Below are 20,302 nucleotides of genomic sequence, written 5' to 3'. Positions count from 1 at the left end.
TTGAGAGTTTTGAGGAGATATTTTATAGAATGCTCCTAGTTGTGATTTGTCTGGTACTTTTCTTATGATTAACCTGACATTATGGGGTTTTGGCTGTCCTGTCTTTAATTTTTCCTCAGGCTTTTCCCTGTTTTCTGATTGCCCCTTAAGAGAAAAAAAATCCTGTTTTTTTTTTTTCAGCATCTTCTCAATTTCCTCAGGACATTAATTTAAAAAAAAAAAACTTTGGTTTCTGGGGCATTGTTTGTTTCCTCCAGGTTCTTTTGTTTGTCTGTTTATTTGGTTTCTGTCTTTTAGTTGAGATCTCAGGTGAACACAGATGATTGGAAAACCTGGTGGGTGGGTCAGAGGGAGCTCTTGGGGGTGGGGTGGATGAATGAGAAGCCATCCTTTTATTCTTGAGCCCCCAAGAGCCTGCATTTTCGAGAGAAGACCCTTTCTTTGTCAGGAGTGTGGAGACCTCGAGGGAGACAGTCTTGTTTGTCTCCCTCTCTCCTGTGAGGCCAACAGCGGAGGGAGTCTTAGGCCCTCAGGGTCTGCTCCTCAGGTTTTCACTTAGCTTCTGTTTTTAGCTCCTTTCTTCACTCCCACCACCCTCTTTGACCCTGGTGTTCTCAAGTCTAGACTTCTCTTAATTTATCCAGAGGGGAGGGGAAAAGGGAGCTGACGTGGGAAGCTGGCTGTTTTACCTACTCTCGGCAAGTGCTCCCAGCTCTGACACCCTCCCCGTCCCCGCCCTGCGATTTTACGGGGCCCCCTGCTCCTGGACGTGCTGAGCTCTCTGGAGTCCTCACTTTCTAGGATCCTTTAATCTCCTAAGTTTGTTACTGCTCATGTCTGTTCTTTGCTAAAGTTGTCCCTGTCTTTTGGCTTCTCTTTGTTTTTGTTTTAGAGGGTTTTGGAAGGATGAGCCATAAATGCCTGTGGTCCTTCTGCCATGTTTAGCCAGAACACCCCTGCTTTTTAAAGAGTTTCTGTGAATCAAGTGATATTGAATGAAGGGTCATTTCTGGGATGTCTGTGCACATGTAGATAGGTATACAGTCATGTTTACGTACGTATGTGTAATTGTGTGTGTGTGTGTGTCAGTGACACCACTCAGCTGCTTTTTTCCACGTGATCAGTGGTGGTTCTCTCTTAGCATCAGGACATCTAGAGCTGCTGTTTGCAGTTGTGGCTGCAGAGGTTTGCAAGGCCCCGAAGAAAGTGTGGGTTGGGATGTCTGGCCATTTGGCACCTGGTCCTTACAGAACCGTCTCTGTTCTCTTGAGAAGGGAGGGAGGCTGAAGGTTCAGTGGGGGTGGGTTAGGGGAGTGACCATGCCTGTTGGTGGATTCCTGCTCTGCCACGGAGGTCTCCATCGCACCTTGGGACCACTATCTTTAGTCTCTCCAACAGCCTTCCAAGTAGATCTTCTGCCCCCATGGCGGGGTTTGGGCTCACAGGCTCCTTCCGTCCTGGCGATCTGTGTGGAGAGAGCTGCTGCCTGCTGGAGGGAATTGGTCCTCGTGGGGAGGGCTTGCCCCCAGAGCCCGTGCGGCAGCAGTGGCTGCTCCCTGGTGATAGAGCCAGTCTTTCTCTGTCTACCTTCCTGTTTTCAGCAGTGGATCTGTGAGGTCCTGGGGTTTGGGAAGGTTGGAAGGCGTCCTGTCTCCTGTGCTAAAGAAAAGCGCTTCCTGCCAGTTAGTCCTCCAGCTTGCTTCTAGTGCCCAGACTCCAGCTGCTGTGGGTGACGTCATTCCTACAGGAAGGGCTTTGGGTGTAAACACAGTCGCGCTGGCTGCCTGGGGCGGGGAGAGTGACAGGCACGGCTGGCTGGGACAGCGGCCTCCAGTGCTTGTGCTCAGCTTGTCTGCAATATTCTCTAAGCTTTCCTTAAAATCGTTTTCATAATTTTTTAAAACAAAGATCTGTTTAGGATTTAGATAGTAGTTTTTGACTTCCGTTGCTGAACTCTTGCAATAGGAAACAAACCACAACAGAACGAGTAGCAGGAGGCAGATAATTAGTGTTGCAGCCCAGTGGCCCCTGCATTCCAGTGACTTGTGCTGGTAAAGAGGTCCAGCAGTGTGACTGGGAGCTGGTTGACGGGTGATCATTTTTCATTTTGTTTTTTAAGCTTTATGGTTTTTCTGTATCAAGCATATAATCCTTGTTACTAAAACATATTAGGGGTAAATGAATGAGTAGGACCAGGGCTGTCTACCTCAAGTCTATCCTCACCCCAGCGTGTGGTTGCCTTGAATACCTCCTGCTAACTGCCTTCACGTGGGATGCCTTGAAACTGGGGCAGTTCAGTGCTGTTCAAAATGTGGTCACAGTGGAGTGTTGATCTCAAGGGTTTTCTGAGCATTAAAGCACATGTCTGTCTCCTAAGAATTAATTAAAGGCGTCCACAGGCAGATCCTGAACCCTCGTGAATTTTTGGTTTGGGTTTGAAGGTCTGCTCTCTGCCATCAGGGTCCTTAGGCTGTGAGACGGCAGAGAGGGGTCAGGTCCCTGGAGCCTGGAGGTAGGCAGAAAGCTGGAGATGTCACTGGCCGCAGAGGAGTCAGAAGATTGAGTGGTGTTGCAAGGCCAGTGGTGGTGCTGAGCCCGGGACCGACCTGCGGGAGAGCCCTGGGCCGCGGGTGTTGTGTTCTTCATTCATTTATTCCTGATGCCAGGCCTGCGAGGTGCATAGCAGAGTGTTCATCTCAGTAAATCCACAGGGAAACCGGCCAGCGTGGAGGTAACATGCCGACCTGAGTTTGGGGAGAGGAGAGCAGCGGGGGTGGGATGGGGACGAGAGTGGTGGGGGTGTGGGGTCGCCTGTTGGCCCTGGATTTGACCCTCCAGTGAGCATCAGGATGAAGTTGAAAGTGTCTGAGCAGGTGCCTGTGACCTGGTTTGGTTCTGGTGGGGGTAGTGGTTAGGGCTGGACGGGGTTCAGGGAAGCGGGGACGAGGCTTGCAGACCCCAAAGTGTGCCAGAGAAGTGGGGGCGGGGAAGGGCTCTAGTCCCTGCAGCACGGGCCTTCGCCCTTATTGCCCTTATTTTTAACTGCTGTAGCTTCCCAAGCGTGCTGTCTCCTGGGGGTGTGGCCCTCTTTGCACCCCTCTACTCGCATCCTTCCCAGCCCTTTGTTGTTCCCTCAGGCCTTTGTTCTCCTTCGCTGTGGAGGTTTGTGCTGTGTTCTGCAGTCATGCCTCATGCCTGTCCTGCAGAAACCTCATCTGCCCAGTCATTCCACTGGGCCCAAGGTCCAGCTTTGCAGGTGGGCCAGCTTCTGCCTGTTAGGGCCTGGAGAGATGTGGTGGAGCGGGGCGGCTGGGGGGCTGCTTCTGGCAGGCCAACCTGATTTTCTGACTGGGGCCCTGCAGGGAGCCACTGAAAGCTGGAGGTGTGGAGTTGGTGGTGCTATCGCTGGGTGAGACAGCAGAAGCTCCCTTGCAAACCCAGGTGGGGTTCCCCACTCCCCACCCCATCCTGGGGCATATGTGAACCCCTTTTTGTTGAGTCCATTTTCATATCTACTTCTCCATTTAGACTAGGGGTCAGCTGGCTGCAGCCCCCAGCTCCGGCCCCCTTCCTGCTTTGGTAAATGGAGTTTTGCTGGAACCCAGCTCTGCTGCTTTCTGTTGCCTGGTTGCAGCAGTGCAGGGCAGGGTGGTTGACATGTGATGGAGGTGCTCAGTCTGGCCCTCCACGGAAGGCACTGTGGAGCCTGCTCTGGAGGGCGGGCTGGGGTCTTTGTTGCCTCCACATGCTCAGCGCTGAGTAACCCCTCGTCAGCTACAGAGTGGGCAGCACACATCTGAGAACTTGAACTCGGTGGTCGGCACCTATCCCTGTGTTAATGTTCTTTTTCCGCAGACACTGACATGTTGGAGAAGGATGGGATTTTTTACTCATCTCATCCCGGATTGCGTGGTGATGGTTCTTTATGTTCTGACTGAGACTGGACAAGCATACTGTCTGGTGACCATGTCCTTTCCAGACCTGCTTGTCTCCTGACCTGTTTATCCAGCCCCGCTCTCTGCTTCCATTCCCGAACGGTTCATGCTTTTTGGTGTGTTCGGTGTGGCAGTGGGCTCTTTCCTTCCTTTCTCCTCACCCCAGGTTGGGGGCTCCTGCTTGTGCCTTGTGGCTGTGGCACTTAGGCTGAAGGCACTGTTTTTGTGGCTCGTGGGACTTCCCCGGCGACCCCTCCGCTCTGAGCATGCAGTGGGCCCTTCAGTGTCAGTGACTGGAGGACAGAGCCATGTGGTGCTGGCTCCAGGTGTCCTCAGGATTGAGGACTGCTCAGGAAGGCAGATGATTTGCCCAAATGTTGCCAGACTCAGGGAGACCTGTGAAAAGCCTGGGTTTGCCCCAGTGTAAACCTGGCTGTTGTTGGTTAGCAGCATTGGCGTGTAGAAGATGTTTTGTTTTTAGGCACCTTGTCCAGTCCCGTCATCTGCAGTTTCCCAGGAGGTGCCCTTTGAGCCAGGGGTGACACCTGTCTGAGCCAGTGCACTTGCTGTCCCCCAGGCCGAGCCCCAGCAGCCTGGAGTCAGGGTCCCTGGGCGTGGAGTCTGCAGCCAGGTGTCCCCGCCCGGGCTCCAGGCCTGCTGTAGCACTCAGTGGCCTGTGATCCTGGACGGTTTACTCCTCTGTCCTGACCATAATGTAGTGTCCTCTGTAAAGCAGGCTGATGACCGTAGTGTCTTCTGAGCATGGAGGACAGTGAGTGTCGGTGGGTACCCAGCTCGCCCTGAGTGCTACCCCGGGGTGTCCCCGGCTGGGCGGGTGTCTGCTGCTGGCTGGTACCCAAGTGGAAGTGAAATGAATCCTGTTACTCGGAAATGGCTTTTTATAAGCTGGAAGCTGAGAGGTCCTCCCTCTGGTGGACGAGAGCAGGCGTCTTCTGGTGACCTGACTGGGACTACTGTCTGGAGGGGCGGGGCCTGGACTAAGTTGCCTTTGTTGGCGAATCTTTCTGGTTCCTTTGTTCTTATAGAGCCTGGCCTCTTGGCACTTTTAGGAAAGTTGCCAAAATAGGCAGACGTGGATTTAAGATGTCCTTTTCTTCATTCCCCTAAAGTTGTCTTCACACGGATTTTGGGTGCTTTTTACTTCTTTCTTTCTAGGTGAGAATGCCCAGGGAGCCAGACAAGGCCTTGAGGGGTGGGGCGGGCCTGGGTGGTGGGGAGGGCTTCCAGCAGGAGGGCAGGACGGGGCTCCCTTGTCTTGTAGTTGCTGTAGATGGAGTACCGAGGATCCAAATTAGATCTTGTATAGGAAAAAAAAAACCAACACCCCAGAAAAGAATTCTGCTGCCTACAAAAGGGAGCACATGCAGAGTGAGAGCCCTGGCTGGGCTCCAGGCTTGCTCTGTGCTGCCCACAGAGCCTGGAGTTGCCACTGGTTTGTCCCCAACGAGCCAGGCTGAACGGACATGCCCCTGACCCACCAGAAGCGTGTTCCCTCACCTCCCAGCCTCATGAGCCACACCCACGTTTGCCTGCACGTCTCTGCCATCTGACAGGCTAGTTGAGCCCTTGTGTAATCTTTGCGTGTGTATCGACAGACCAGAAACTCAGTTGGTATTCATAAGCTGGGTAAAGCCACACTAACAGTATCCTGGGCCTGATGTTTGTAAAACCCAGGGGTAGGCAGAGCAGCCAGAGACGCAGGTGGGGCAGGGCTGGGCCCTCGGCGTGACCCCGATTCTTGGAGGAGATGGATACCTGCGTGCTGGTGGGGAAACCAGAATGATTTTATTTGTTATTTGGTGTTTGTTCAGTGAAGTCTGGCTTAAAAGAACCCTTGCATGCCCCAAGGCTGGTGTCTGTAACCTTGCTTTGTAAAGGGCCTGGTAAATACCAGTAGTTGTTGCTCTGTGGGCCCTATGCGGCCTCTTGCAATTTCCCCAGGCTGGCTGTATGTAACTGGCCCGCCCTGCTGGAAGGGAGAATTGGGCCTGAAGGAAGTCCATCTGTGCACTCTTAGGTGGAGCCTCGTGATGAACAAGTGTCAGGCCCCCTCCCCCACAGGGGCTGTTTCCATAGCGATGGTGACTCAGTCGCATTGCCTGTTAGCACCCAAAATTTCTGTAGGAATGCAGAATCCAGTCCCGGTGTGTGGTGAGATGCTGCTTTGATAATAAACCATGTAATTCCATGGCTGTGGGTTATTTACATTGGGTATGTTTGATTTTAGAACCCGTTGGCATGTGTGAAATCTGGCTGTGGTCCCTCAGTCTGCGTGGGAAAACTGAAGTCTAGAACGGCCAGTAGTGTTCTTAAGTGGATATCTTGGTTAGAAAGTAGGAAAGCGCCTTCCAAAAAGAACGCCTGTGGGTTCAGAGCGGGTGTTAGTCCAGCGCGCCCCTGCCTTGGCTGCGCTGAGGGGCTCTTGTCAAAAGGAGTAGAAAGCATATTCCCTAAACATAGTAGGTGCTCAGTTAGCATTTGCTGAGGGGTTGAGTTTATTTAGAGGACGTAATTCAAGCAACAGTTGTTGACTGATTAACATTTCTTAGCTCCCACTGGCTCAGGTTTTTTCCTTATTTTTTTCCAGGATCCCAAGAGCTGGGGTGCGGTCAGGTCTGGTTCCCTAGTGCTTTTTGGGGGTGAGTGTGGGGACTGGTTAGTTCTGAGTGGCGTGGTGTTACCAGGAGACCCACTCTGACCGGTGTACACTCTGACCTCTGCCCCTGGGCCCAGACAGTGCAGAATCAGGGAGATCCGTTTGTATCAGTGAACTGGTGGAAATTTGGGCTAACGAATACTTCTTAAGATTTACTTTTTATTGAGGTAACACTGGTTTATAACGTATGTTTTATCTGTACAACTTTGTGTTTCTATTTCTTGTGCCCCAGAGCATGCTGACCACAAAAAATTGAGTTTCCATCCCTCATCATACAGATGTTCCTTTTTGCCATTTTTTCCTCTCCTTGTCCCTCCCTTTCTGCTCACGACTGTTCTCTGTATCTATGTGTTTTTGTTTGCTTTGGTTTCTTCATTTATTTTTTGTTTGTTGGTTTGATTTTTATATTCCACCTGTGAGTTGAAATCATAGAATATTTGTCTTTCTACATCTGATGTATTTCACTTAGCATAATACCCTAAAGGTTCATCCTTGTTGTCACAAATGGCAAAGTTTTTTCTTTTTAAATGGCTGGGTAGTATTTCATTGTGTATATGTATCACAACTTCTTTATTCATTCATCCTTTTGGCTATTGTAAATAATTCTATGATGAACATTGGGGTACATACATCTCTTCAAATTAGTATTTTCGTATTCATTGCATCAATTCCCATAAGTGGGATTGTCAGATTATGTGATGGTTCAAGTCTTAATTTTTTTGATTGCCCAGAATGTCTGATGAATAATTTTTATTTCACTTGTCTTTGTTGGTTTGGTTTTTAATTCAGCAAGGAATAGTGTATCTGGATTTAAATGGATGATGCTGCATCTGTAGTCCTGCAAGTCTGGCTGGTGGCCTGCACCCCTCTGCTCTTAGTCTCCTTCCAGCTTTAAAGAGCCTTACTCCAGCCTGTGCTCCTGTTAACCACCCAGACTCTGACCCTCCTGCCTCCCTCTCTAAGACCCTTGTGATTACATTAAGCCCACCCGGATAATCCAGGATAATCTGTCCTTTTCAGGATCCTCAATTTAATCACACCTGCAAAGTCCCTGTTGCCTGGGAAGGTAACATACTCACGGGTTCTAGGAATTAGGGCATCCGCAAGTCTGTTACTCAGCAGGCCTCGGGAGTTTGTGGAGAGTGCTCAGAGTCCTCAGTGGAGTAGTCTCCTACTAATGAATAAGAAACTCCACCCCTCTGCCTGGACCGCTCCCACTTTGTGTGGGTGGGGTGCACCTGCTTGGACCCCTGCTGGAGCTGTAGGGCCTCCTCAGGGGTGCCCATCTATTTCCCATGTTCAGGTCTTTTCCTTTTAGATCTAGAGTCAGCAGATTTTGCCAACCACATGTCTTGTTGCATATTCTTTGAAATTAGATCTCATCTAGTCTTAATGGAGAATTTCAGGTGGTTTTCTGTTTGAAAGCCTATGATTACTGGTCATTCTGACACTGGACAAGATCCAGTCTCTTTCCTGCAAGGCCTTGCAGCCCAGTGTTGGGAAGCAGCCTGGGGAGGTTATAACCAGTTCTGACTGTGGCAGAAACTCCCTGTGTGCAGCTTTGGGGGCGGGGATTTAAAGATAGAAGGTGTGTCTGTAGCCCCCTGGCATGTGGGCAGGCACCGGGGAGGGAGCTGGTGTGGAGCGCTCTGATGGGTCATCTTGGTGAGCACTTGAGGTTATTGCTGCTCCTTCGCGGAGCCCGCTGGCCACTGCTGTGCTGTTGGCATCCTGGGGCCTAAGCGCTGCGCTGCATGGGGGCCTCTCCCTGGCCGGCTGTGGCTGCCTAAACCGGGATCTGAGTGAGGAAGGGAGTTAAGTACCCATCCTGGGTGGCTGTCCTGGTGGCTCGGTAGTAAAGAACCCACCGTCTGCTAATGCAGGATATGCGGGTTCCGTCCCTGGGCTGGGAAGATCCTCTGGAGGAGGAAACGGCCACCCACTCCAGTGTTCTTGCCTGGAGAATCCTATGGACAGAAGAGCCTGGCGGGCTACAGTTCATGGGGTCCTAAGAGTCAGACATGACTTAGTAACTAAACCATACCACACTGCACCTAGGTGGCTGAAAACCTGTTGGGAGGAGACAGGCACTTCTGTGGAGGAGGGTGACCACTGGGTAGGTGACCCCTGCACATCGTATGCAACTCAGGATGCTCACCCCTGGGTGTCCATCGAGGTGCTGGAGTGTTTCCAGATACAAATTGCGTGCTTATCTGTTCCTGCGCCCGAGACAGTGACTGGAGGGCTTGAGTATCGCACTTCATGTGACACGAACGAAAGGACGGATGCGCTGGGTGTGCTCCTCTGGCCGAGGTGGCCTCAGAATAGGGTGAAATGACTGATCTTCCTGGAGCAGCTATGCCAGGTGCCTGTTATGAGTCATGGATGTTTTCACTTCCATTTTGTCGTTGAAAACATTTTATCAGTAGGCCTAAGTTGATGCTTTAGCTTTCTTCCCATACATTAATTCCAGTGGGAAGTAACAGTCACTTATACAAGTTTTTGTTCTCCCATGATCAAATTTAGAACCTAAAGCCAAGGGTGAGTGTAGAATGAAAGCACTGGAGCTGCTGGTCCTCATTGCCTGGCACATGGCCTCACTGGGTGTTTAAATCGATGCGTGCCAAAGCGAATGAGGAAGGTGCTTCTGGAGGAGCCAGCAGAAAAGTAGAAGGTGGCACTCGGGAGACGCTGCTTCCTTGGCTGGCCTTTCAGGATTTTCTCCCAGTGGAGGGCAGACGTGGACAGTACTGCCCACATGGGCTTCTCTCCCCGAGGGGGCCTGCTCTCTCTCCTGTCTGTGCCTCAGAGAGCCCTGCTCTTGGTGCCTGAACAGGTGTTTCCCTCTGGGTGCTGCTGCTTTGGTTTGGAAAGCGCCCATACCAGCTACTTCGGGTGATTTCCTGGCTGTGCACTTCCCTCTTTTGCTCATCCTGGGAATGGACAGCTTTCCATGAGGAAGGCGTTATTTGTGACATTACACTGTTGTGCTACAAGGGGATGAGGCTTTGTTTTTCCACCTTGAGGAGCTGTCCTTGATTCAGAGGGTCTGATGTGTGAGGTTTACCTCTCATTGTGGCTGGTGGGTGAGAGAGTGCAGCTGATTTTCAGGCAGGGAGAGTTCCTGTCATTGGAGGTGGGGTGGTGTCTACAAGATGCACTTTAAATGTGAGAAAGGCTGCCTGTGTGTGGGAAGGGCATCTTTCTAGGGACAGAGTCCGAAGCTTTCTTCACATCTTCATGGAGATCCATGATCCCTAAGGATTCAGTTCACTGGATCAGAGATTCTGGAGGATTAACACTTTTTTTTTTTCCAATTCAAAGGCAGATCGGGAGCGGTGCCGAGAAAAATTTCCTTACTAGATGACATTTCATCGCAATGTCCGATCGTTTGGGGCAAATAACCAAGGGCAAGGATGGGAAAAGCAAGTATTCGACTCTCAGCCTGTTTGACAAGTATAAAGGAAAATCAGTAGATTCAATCAGATCCTCAGGTAAGAGCGGGTGGGAGCCCAGTACCCTATGCTTTCCCTTAGGCGAGACTTTCAGGTCTAGGACCAGGAAAACCTAGGGTCCCCTGTCTGGTCAGAAAGATGTGGTCCACACAAGCCAGTCTTCTGGGCCCATGGGGTCACCCCCATAGTTCTTGGGGAGCCCATTATCCTCTACTTCTATGTGATGTCCTATTTCAGACCCTGGACTATCCTGACTGCTGTAGCAGGATTATTTCCTCATCTGTCTTGTCTTATTGAAGCGCTGGCTATTTTGAGCCTGATGGGTAGAATGGAATTTAATTTGCGCTAGAGTTACCCTTTTTAGCTTTTGTGGTTCTGCTATTCCAGAACTTGGTGGGAAAATTTCCTGTTGATTCTGTCCACACCCCCTGAAAATCTTTTGAATGTCGGGGGCCCTGCTCAGGCTTGGCTGAGTCCCCGCAGTCCTGCTGTCACGAGCCCAGAGCAGTCTCCCCTTGCAGAGGGCTGGTGATTGTGTGGGATGGAGGTTTTGGGGCCTGGCTTTCCACTGTGTCCTAAACTTAAACTCCCTGAGCCTACTGCCCACAAGTAACCGGAAGCTCCGCAGTGGCTTCAGCAGCCTGTGTCTCTGAAGTCCTCGGTGAAGAGCTTGTAAATGACTACAAGTGATGACCAAGCACTTTTGTGTGTTTTTGTTTTTTAAATATTTTCATTTATTTGGCTGCACTGGGTGTTAGTTGCCATATGCAGGATCTTTAGTTGCAGAATGCGGGCTCTTAGTTGTAGCATGTGGGATCTAGTTCCCTGCCCAGAGATTGAACCCAGCCCCCTGCATTGGCACTGCAGAGTCTCAAGTCACTGGGCCACCAGGGAAGTTCCTTCTGTGTGTTTTCACGGCAGATCTGTCCCTTGTTTTTGTTTGGTTGCCGATGTCATCATCGCTTAGAATTTAGGCTAGCAGCTGAGTGAACCCAGCATCTCTGCTTCAGTGACTTCTGTGCAACATCTCTTTCCATCCCTCCCCCCGCAGTTATTCCTCGACATGGCTTACAAAGTCTCGGGAAAGTTGCCACGGCCCGGCGCATGCCACCGCCTGCAAACCTGCCAAGCCTGAAGTCTGAAAACAAAGGAAACGACCCCAACATCGTGATAGTACCCAAGGACGGAACAGGATGGGCAAACAAGCAGGACCAGCAAGACCCAAAGAGGTGAGAGCGAGGGGTGGGTGGTAGGCGGGGCTGGAGGACGCCTCTCCCACCTCGACGCCTGCTGCTGAGTTGTTTCTCGCTTCCCGGCTCCTAGAGCCACAGAGGCAGGGCTTCTGTGAGCCACCTTGTCCCCCAGTGATCAGTGTCCCTTGTGCCTTATTAAGAAAGCCCTCATCACTCCCAGAGGAGCTTAGGCAATGACTCGAGCCAGTTCCTGCATGAGCCACTGTGGACAGAGCCGAGCGCTTGATTCTGGTTGGGGTCCCTGGGTGCTGGGCCCCAGGTGGAGGAGGAGGAGCCTTCCGGGCTGTGGGACTGCAGCGCCCCACACAGGTGGCTGCCCTGCTCCCCACGACGGTCACTGGAGAGAGCCACCCCGGGCCCAGGCGCTCCGGGTCAGTGCGCAGCTGCCCTGAATCAGGGAAGGGCAGGAGGGCATCAGGGAAGGACAGGGCCTCACTGACGCCGGCTGGCAGAACCCGGCTGCTGGGGTTTGCTTGTCAGGCAGTGGAAATGGAGCAGTCTGGCCTCGTCCACCTTTGTGCCGTGTGTCCCTGAAGTCTGGCTGCTGATACCCTGGACCCAGAAAGTAAAGGTGACCCAGATCACGGCCTGCCAACAAGGGTCCTTTTCTCTAATTGAAAATAGCCCAAAGCTTCCTGTAGTTACTTCAGACAAGATATAGAGAGTGAACAGATTATTCAGCCAGGTAATCGATCAGTAATAACCAAATATTGTAAACATTTCCTAACAGTCTGTATAGGGATCGTCCCGATTCATGGTATAGTGTGACTTGTGGAATCAGACACTGCTGTGTGATTTCTAGCCAGGCCGTTTATTAGCTTTGTGGATACTGGGGAGCCATTTGACTTCTGACCATCAGTGTCCTCCTGTGAGGTACAAATAACCCCTGGCTCCAGGGCTGGCTCCAGGAGAGGGATGAGAGGACACGGGTCACATGCTTGGCACAGGGCCTGGTGGTTGGCAGATGTCAGTGTTAGTGTCATCATTCCTGTCAATCATAGACACTGCAGCTTCTAATGAAACTGATGCTACACATTTCAGTGTAAGCAGTGAAATGCTTCTGCTACTGCTAGCTCTAGAGAGAGAGGACAAAACCTCACTCCTTGCTTTTATCCGGTCTTAATGCTCCGTCGGCACAGCATCAGGCGGCTTGAACGGGGCTGGTGTGCTGAAGCATGTTTGCCAGCGAGAGGTGAAGAGCGGTGGTAGAGGCAGCAGGTTGCCGGCGCTGCGTCTCTGCCGCCCTCTTCCTGGCCGTCAGGGAGGTGGCCGAGTTGGGGGGGCGGGGCACACCTGCTGGGACTCAGTGTTTGGAGTACACAGAAAAGTTTGTGTGGTTTTATCTGTCATGGAAGAGAATCTGGAGATTGGCACATTCTAGGCCATCCCCCTGTGTCGTTAGAAGAAAGCAGTGGATCCACGTGTGTTGTCATAGAAAGATGTCGGGTATTGAGTAAAACACAAGTTACTGAGGTGTGTGTGTGGTGTTAGCCTACTTGTGTTAAAAAGCACTGTGCTAACATGTGTAGAAAAATGTGTTAAGAGTTTCTCTCTGGAGGATGAGATGGTGACACATTCTGCATTGTATGTATTTATTTTTACCTTGAGCATATATATTTTTTTCATAAACCCAATAGGTTAAAAAAAAAATCTCCTGTTTCAGAGTGGTCAGCCCCTGAGGAGCTGTGAACCCTTGGTCAGGAGTGAGAGGCGGGGGCCCTCCACCCACTGTTGTAGCTGCCCTTGTGGCAGATCCTCGTCTCTTTGTTGTTCTCAGCGGGCTTTCAGTCTTTGCAGGCAGAAGGCTCTGCAGGAAGGCAGAGGACTGGCCGTCCTGTCAGGGGTCGGTGAGCAGACCTCACATGCTGTCCAGTTTCTCATTCTCTTGGCCAGCCTAGGAGTCTGTCGAGGGGGAGGTATTTTTATCCGCCATTGGAATGTGGAGGGACCCTGAGGCCATGGCCTGTCTGATCCTCACGTGTGTCCTGCCTTTGTCCAGTTCCAGTGCGACGGCCTCTCAGCCGCCGGAGTCGCTGCCGCAGCCGGGTTTGCAGAAATCTGTCTCCAATTTGCAGAAGCCGACACAGTCGATCAGTCAGGAGGTAGGTGCTGGGGACCCTGTCGCCAAGAAGGGTGGCTCCATGTGACCTGCCCGTTCCAGAGACCAACCTGAAGAGTGACTTTCAAGAAAGACCCCAGATTCGGGATAGAATGTAGATGCCTAGTTGGATTCCTGTTGGCTTAGCTCAAGGTGAGTCAGTTGGGCAGCTGCATGCTAGATCGGGGCCCCCCAGTGTCTCCCCGGAAGCAGGAGCCATAAGCAGACAGCAAGCATTAGGCCACAGAAGGTTCAGCAGGCTGGTGAGTTTGGAAAACAAAACAAAGCAGGCGCCTTCACTGGGTTTCTCAGCGTCAGACTTTCTGTCTGTGGCTTCAGTGTGCTGATGTGTCCTGGGTCTCCAGGTGAAGGACATTGTGGACAGCAGGCCCCGAATTTACTTGTCCTTGGAAATGTCTTTTAGCAGACTCTCTCTGGGGACTAGTGTTTCTCAGAACACACTTTGTGGATTAATGAGCTATAATCCTTCATTTGTTGATGCATTTCAAACACTTCTTTAAACAGAAAGTCATGATTAATCAAGAGCTCGTATTGTACTTGGTCCGTCAGCGTCTGTGGGTTACAGAGGCCAGCAGCTGGTAGCTGGAAATCTGGACAGATACCTGGCACTCGCTGGCTCTCTTGAAAAGAACCACTCTGTGGGGAACGTTCACGGCTGTGCCAGAGGGACACCCTCCTCCAGCCAACACTGAACTGTGCTTTTAAATCAAAGGAGAAGAAGGAAAAAAAAATCCACATTCATGTGAGATTCCATGTTTACCAGCCTAAGTCCACTGGGCCCTGTTGAACAGTGGGTAGCGTGGAGTTCATGTCTCTTTCCCAGATTTGAGACCGAGTGTGGTTAAGGGGCCTTGGTTGTTTCTGCAGCCCTGGTTCTATGTCAGAGCTGGCTCTGCGAGCCTGTTGGAGATGAACTTGCTGTGTCCCCGCTGCGCAGGGCCTGGGCTTCCATGGAGAACGGGTGCTGTGGGACTGTTGGGGTCGGGCCAGGCCCTGTCCTGGAGCCAGCCTGCGGCCCCTCTGTCCGGTGCTTCCTGGCTTTCCTCTCCTGCAGAGATGGTGAGGGGAAGAGACCCCCAGTGTTTTCTGACTTTGAAACCTCATCTCAGAGGCAGTTCGACTCTGGGCATGCGATTTGCTGCAGCGTTAGTAACCCTTCCTTGGCCGGCCCCATAGGCCTTCTCTTCCAGTTTGGTGCCCTTGGTGGGCGAGGGCCCGGGGCCCTGTGACTGCAGACCCCAAGGGGGCGGCTGTGGGATAGCAGTCACCCGGGGCCTCTGCCTCCTGGTCTGGAGGCCCACCCCCCTCCCCAGCTGTTCAGACCCCCCAGGGCCTGTGGGCATTCCAGGCCACTTGGGGAAAGTCTGTGATAAATGGGTTGTTGGACCTGGTGAGCTCTGCCTTGGAGGCTGGAGAGACCGCCGTCTACCCTGAGCGTGTGTGGAGGTAGCAGCAGGGGAGGACAGGAGGAGGGAATCATTTGATCTGGGATCCAGTCCAGTGGGTGATGAGACGTCACGCTGCATCAACTCGGTTTTGTGTATCTCTACCTTCAGTTGTTAAGGCATGTTGCTGGGAGAGGCAGCTGGCTCAGTGATTGGGGCCCTGACGGGGCTTTGGACCCTGGCAGGGTGGGAACAAGGCCTGGCCTCCCTCCCTAGCTGGGTGTCTAACCCAGGTGACCCTGGTGTGCCTGGCACCTGGCCTGCATGTAGGGAGCTTTCAGCAAAGGTGCACTGAGCCAACGAGCCCAGATGCGGGGGCGCGGAAGGCTGGGCTTGGGGAATCGGTCCTTGGAGGATGACAGTAGCCGTGGGAAGTGGTGCCGGGCCGGCCAGCGACGCAGCTCACTGTGTCGACACAGGCACGTCAGCTTACCCACGTGTGTATTCTCTTAGCAGCGGCACAGTTTTTAAGGCACGCACTGGAGTTGGGGGTTGGTCTTGTCCCTGGAGCAACACACAGGATCTCTGTGTGGGCACGTGTTCCGGGGTGCAGCTCCGGCTCTGCTCTGGGACCCTGGACTGGCTGCTTGCCCTCCGGCCTGCTCCGCATTTGTCATGTGGCCAGTGCTTCCTGAGCCCGGCTGCTTCCTGAGTGGAAGGCTGTGTGGCAAGCACGTGTGCTTGGGTCTGCCCGGGTAGTGGTAGTGGGTGCAGTGATGTAGCCTCAGCGCACCTTGCTGTGATGTGGTCGGGGCGTGGACAGCGGCCCGCTGGGCTGGCCCTGTTCTCATTCTCTTCCTTCTTTCAGAATCCAAATTCAGCTCCAGGTGGACCAAAGTCATGGGCACAGCTGAATGGAAAGCCAGCAGGACACGAAGGTGGTGAGTGTGCGTGTGGTGTCGCACTGGGCCGTGGGAGGGACGCGTACCTTTCCTGGACTGTCCCAGTTCAGTCCAGGCAGTCTTTAGCCTGGAGCTTTGTGGACTCCTCGCCAAGCGAGGTGCTGCCTTTGCGTGGAGGCGCTGATTCTGCAGACCACGTCAACTCTCTGGTCTCACTGAACATTATCGCTGAAGACAATCCCCCTGGTGTGCGAAGGAGACCCCAGTGCTGGCCCTGCACACCCCGGGTGGCTGAGCTAATGGAACAAGTCCTTGCTCAGCAAGCACCTGCCTCCTCCCTCATGGGGCGAGGTGTCGTGTGCGGGTGCGCTGGCTTGCGGCCGCGCTGGCTTGCGGCCTGGGTTTGTAAATCAGCAGGCCTGGGAGCTGAGCTGCTTGCTTTTGGACGGTGTCACCAGAGCCGGCAGAGGTTACGTGGGGTTTGTTGCCATGGTGTCCCTCCTGACACAGGGAGACACACTCAGATACTGTGGCGGTTCAGCCCAGGGACGGTGGAGGGCGCGTGGGAGGAGGAAGTGTCTAGAGCCTTAGGTCAGTGCCGAGTGGCGCGCTGAGATGGCTCCAAGGCAGGCCGGGGTACAGTGGTTGTGTGGTGGTGCCGGGGAACCTGGCTCCCTTGGGTCTGTGGGCCCAGGGTCAGCAGGTGTTTTTGCAGGGAGCCAAACATTTGGATTTCTCTCTGGACTCTCCTGGTTTTCTAGTGTTGGGGGCATGTTTCTAGCATGACGCGGAGACAGCGCCAGGCAGCGCCCCGAGCTGGAAAGAAAGGGACGGAGGTGTGAGCGGCTCGACCACAGTTGCCCTTTCCTCTGCGACCAGCACAGGCCAACGTCTTTACCCTCAGCCCTGTCCCGGCGTTGCCGCTGTCTTCTGCGCATCCGTGCCAGCCGAGGCCTTGCCAGGCCTCACATGTCATGGTTGAGAGTAGATACCAGCTCCACACACCAAGTGCCCTGCACAGCTGGCTGCTCTGATGCCCTGAGCACGGGCCCTTCTGGGTCGGGCTGCCGTGCAGGTGAAGGCTCGCACTTCCTCCGTCTCCAGTGGGGATGTCAGTCAGTGTGGCAGGGGACACGCAGCTCCAGGCGGAAGGGCGAGGTGGAGGGAGCCAGACAAGCAGAGAGCGGTGGGTGGGGGGAGTGACAGGGCCTTTCAGACCTAGACAAGGTCCTTCCAGAGGCTTTGTGGAGACCGTTCACTGGGCTGTTCACAGTGGGTCTTTGCTCTCTGTAGCCTCTTATTTCTGTGAGGTTGAAAAATGTAAATTCAGTATATTTGTTTTTAATTAACAGGAACGGTAGAGGTTATTTGAATTAAAGTTGGCACAGCTCTTATGGAGGGCAGCCTGGCACTGCCTATCAGTACCAGCCTGATACCCTCTGACCTGGCAGTTCCACTGTGGGGGGCAATCACCCTGCAAGTGATACCTGTTACAGCTGAGTGACACAAGATGACTCACTGCCACGTTGTAATCGCAAAAGATTGGAAGTAGCCACTTGACATGTCCATCAAATAATGGTACTTAAATGAAATGTTGTTTGGCTAGAAGGAAAAAAATGCAGTTTTCTACTGATCTGGCAAGCTTTCCAAGACATATTCTTAAGTGAAAAAAGTGTAGAACAGTAAAGAGTATTTTACCATTTGTGCAAAAAATCAGGACGAGAGAAAATATGTTTCTAGAAAATGTATGTGCATTTAAAAAAAAAACCTCTGGAGGGAAACATAAGAGGAAGGAAGGGAGGGAACAAAACAGAAAAGTGTATATTTTGTAAGGACATTTGATGTAGATCAGGGCTTCCCTAGTGGCTCAGACAGTAAAGAGTCTGCCTGGAAAGCTGGAGACCCCAGGTTCGATCCCTGGGTTGGGAAGATCCCCTGGAGAAGGAAATGGCTACTCCAGTATTCTTGCCTGGAAAATCCCATGGACAGAGGAGCCAGGCGGGCTATAGTCCATGGGGTTGCAAAGTCCCACACGACTCACCAACTAACACTTTCACTTTTCTTTGATGTGGATATATGGGGCACCTGGGTGGGAGGAGGGCTTCTGTTGATTTTTCTTTAAGGCTTTTTACCTTTGAACCTTTTGATTTACTTATGGAAATAAAACTTGGTTTAGAAAATAATTCTAAAACACAGTAAAATATCCTGTCAACATGCAGTAGCTTGTCTGGGAGGCGGCAGAACCCAGTAGCCCAAGAGAAAAGAACAGACGTGTGCTGACTGTGACCCCTCCTGCGCGGGGGTTACAGCCTGTGAGGCTTCCAGGGCTGTGCACAGACATTTTCACGACTTTGGAACTGTTGAGGTTCTTCCTGAGTTGACAGACTCTGCGTGTGGAGGGTGGTCCCTGGCCTGTTTCAGCTGGACCAGGCCCAGGCCTGGCTGTGGTTCAGGCAGAGTCTGGAGGTGTGTGACCTGCAGGCTCTGCTGTCTGAACCACCAGCAGCTCCCTCTGGGGCCTTGCAAGAAGCCTCTGATTGTGCTGCCTCCATTCCTCCTGGGAGAAGAGAGGGCAGGAGGGAATGTTGGGTGAGCGTTACAGGGCATCGAAACCTTAGGAATACAACTTTGCTGTGAATGTTTGAGTTCTTCACTTTGTCCTGTTTATCTGTGGAGGGTAAGTTTTATTCATGATTAGAACATCACCTTCATGATTATCAAGACAGGAAAAAAGTATTAGGCTTTTGTTGCTTTTTTGGTTATTACTTTAACTTCAAACTGTCTACCTTTTTTTGTGTGTGCGCCCACACGACATGTGAGATCATTCCCTGACTAGGGATGGAACCTGTAGTCCCCTGCAGTGGGAGCTCGGAGTCTTAACCCCTGGACCACCAGGGAAGCCCGTCTATTCATACTTCTATTAAAATATTGACTTTCATATTTCACTCCTGCCAATGACCTTTTGATACAATGAGGCAACTGTGAGGGCAGTGGTGCTCCTTTGTGACACCTGGCGATTACCTCTCAAGTGAATCATTGGTTAGTAACGTGTCCGTTTACCCCCCCCAGTGGGTTCATTTAATCCCCCTGGACCTTTTTACTAAGGGCGTTGGTGAACGGATGGCCACCTTGAGCTTCTGCACTAACCCTGCTGCCTCTTTCTGACAAAGCCTGCTGTCGTCAGCAGGTCCTCTGATCAGTAATACCTAGGGACAGACTTGGGTGTATTGCCTGGGAGTCAAGGTGAGTCACAGTTGGATATTTTACTGTGTGATGTTGCTGTTGCTAAGTTTGTGTGGTGCTGCACATGTGCTGTGTTCACTGAAGGGACCAGATCCCACTCCAAGCCCTAAAATGCATCACTTGTCAGTACCCGTTCATCGAGAGGTAATGGCAGGGTCCCAGTGCTCCTTGCTCTGAGTGATAGGAGCATGCTCAGGAAAGGCTGCTTCTCTGCAGGGGTTGATAGTGTTGGGGGCTGATTGAGAGAACAAGGAAAGAAGTTGTTCCCAGGATTGTAAGGGTCAAAGTGTTTGGCCTTGCAGGGCTTGAGGAGCTTTGTAGGAAATGGTTTACTGGAGTGGACAGACCAATCCAGGAGGCAGTGTGAGCTGTGAGGTGTTGGGGAGGGACATTACCTCCACCCAAAAGCCACTGACCTCACTGACAGTTTTCCCCAAAGACCATGCTTGTCTCCGCCCGCCCAGGACCACCACTGAAAGGATGGTACTGCCTTCCTCCAGGAGTGGGAAGGGAGGCTCAGACTGCAGTAGTTGCCGTACCCGACCCCTGCCATCTGTGACCAGCTCTGGCAGGGGGCCTGCTGCGGTCTGCGGGCAGCCTCCCATCGTCACCCTCGGGAAACCCTGGTGCTACTCTGTGGGCACAGAAGGCCAGCCCAGACGGCACTGCGGGAAGCAGCGCCCTTCAGGGTGGTGGGGCCGCCAGTGTGCTCCAAGGCTGACGCAGAGAACCATGGACGCCAGTCTCATCTGCCCCCTGAGTCTTTCCGATTCTCTTGACAGGTTTAAGGGCCTCAAGCCGACTGTTATCCTTCTCTCCCGAGGAATTTCCGACGCTGAAAGCAGCTGGAGGGCAGGACAAGGCTGGCAAAGAAAAGGGCGTCTTAGATCTGTCGTATGGGCCAGGACCAAGCCTCCGCCCTCAGAGTAAGTGAGCTTCAGCCCCCGTCTGGAAACAGCAGAGTTTCCCTTCAGCTTCTGCCCCTCTTAGACACAAGCCATCTTTCAAGCAGCCAGGCTCCCTGCCTGGAGAGCACGGCTGGCGATCTTGTACCTGGGTCCTTGTGTCTGTGGACTTACTCCCCGGGCTGAACTGGAGGTCACGCCTCCCTTCCTGTTCTTTGGGTCAGTCCAGACCTGTCCACCTTCCCAGCAGTCACCGGAGGCTGTGCTGTGCCTGGGTGGTCACGGCAGGGACAGCTGGACCAAGGACGAGTTAACTTGATTCCCAGTTCAAGAGCTTATTTTCTAAGCAGTGGTTTCCAGAGTCCTGTCAGAATCACTTGGGCGTTCGTTAAATCTGATTTCCAGCCCTCTCCCACCCCCCAGCCGAA

General features: G+C 52.5%; 1 protein-coding gene across 1 annotated transcript in view; it reads left to right on the top strand.

The window, feature by feature from the left end:
- PRRC2B (proline rich coiled-coil 2B) overlaps positions 1-20,302 on the top strand; it is an 84,754-nt gene that overhangs the window by 17,804 nt on the left and 46,648 nt on the right. Inside the window, 5 exon segments of the mRNA XM_043916570.1 lie at positions 9,941-10,106; positions 11,119-11,296; positions 13,320-13,422; positions 15,693-15,765; positions 19,752-19,895. Coding sequence (XP_043772505.1) covers positions 9,992-10,106; positions 11,119-11,296; positions 13,320-13,422; positions 15,693-15,765; positions 19,752-19,895 — 613 coding nt within the window. The 5' untranslated portion in view covers positions 9,941-9,991.

This window comes from Cervus elaphus, chromosome 11, assembly GCF_910594005.1.
Source record: "Cervus elaphus chromosome 11, mCerEla1.1, whole genome shotgun sequence".
NCBI lineage: Eukaryota > Metazoa > Chordata > Mammalia > Artiodactyla > Cervidae > Cervus > Cervus elaphus.
This window is presented reverse-complemented; position numbering and strand designations above follow the sequence as displayed.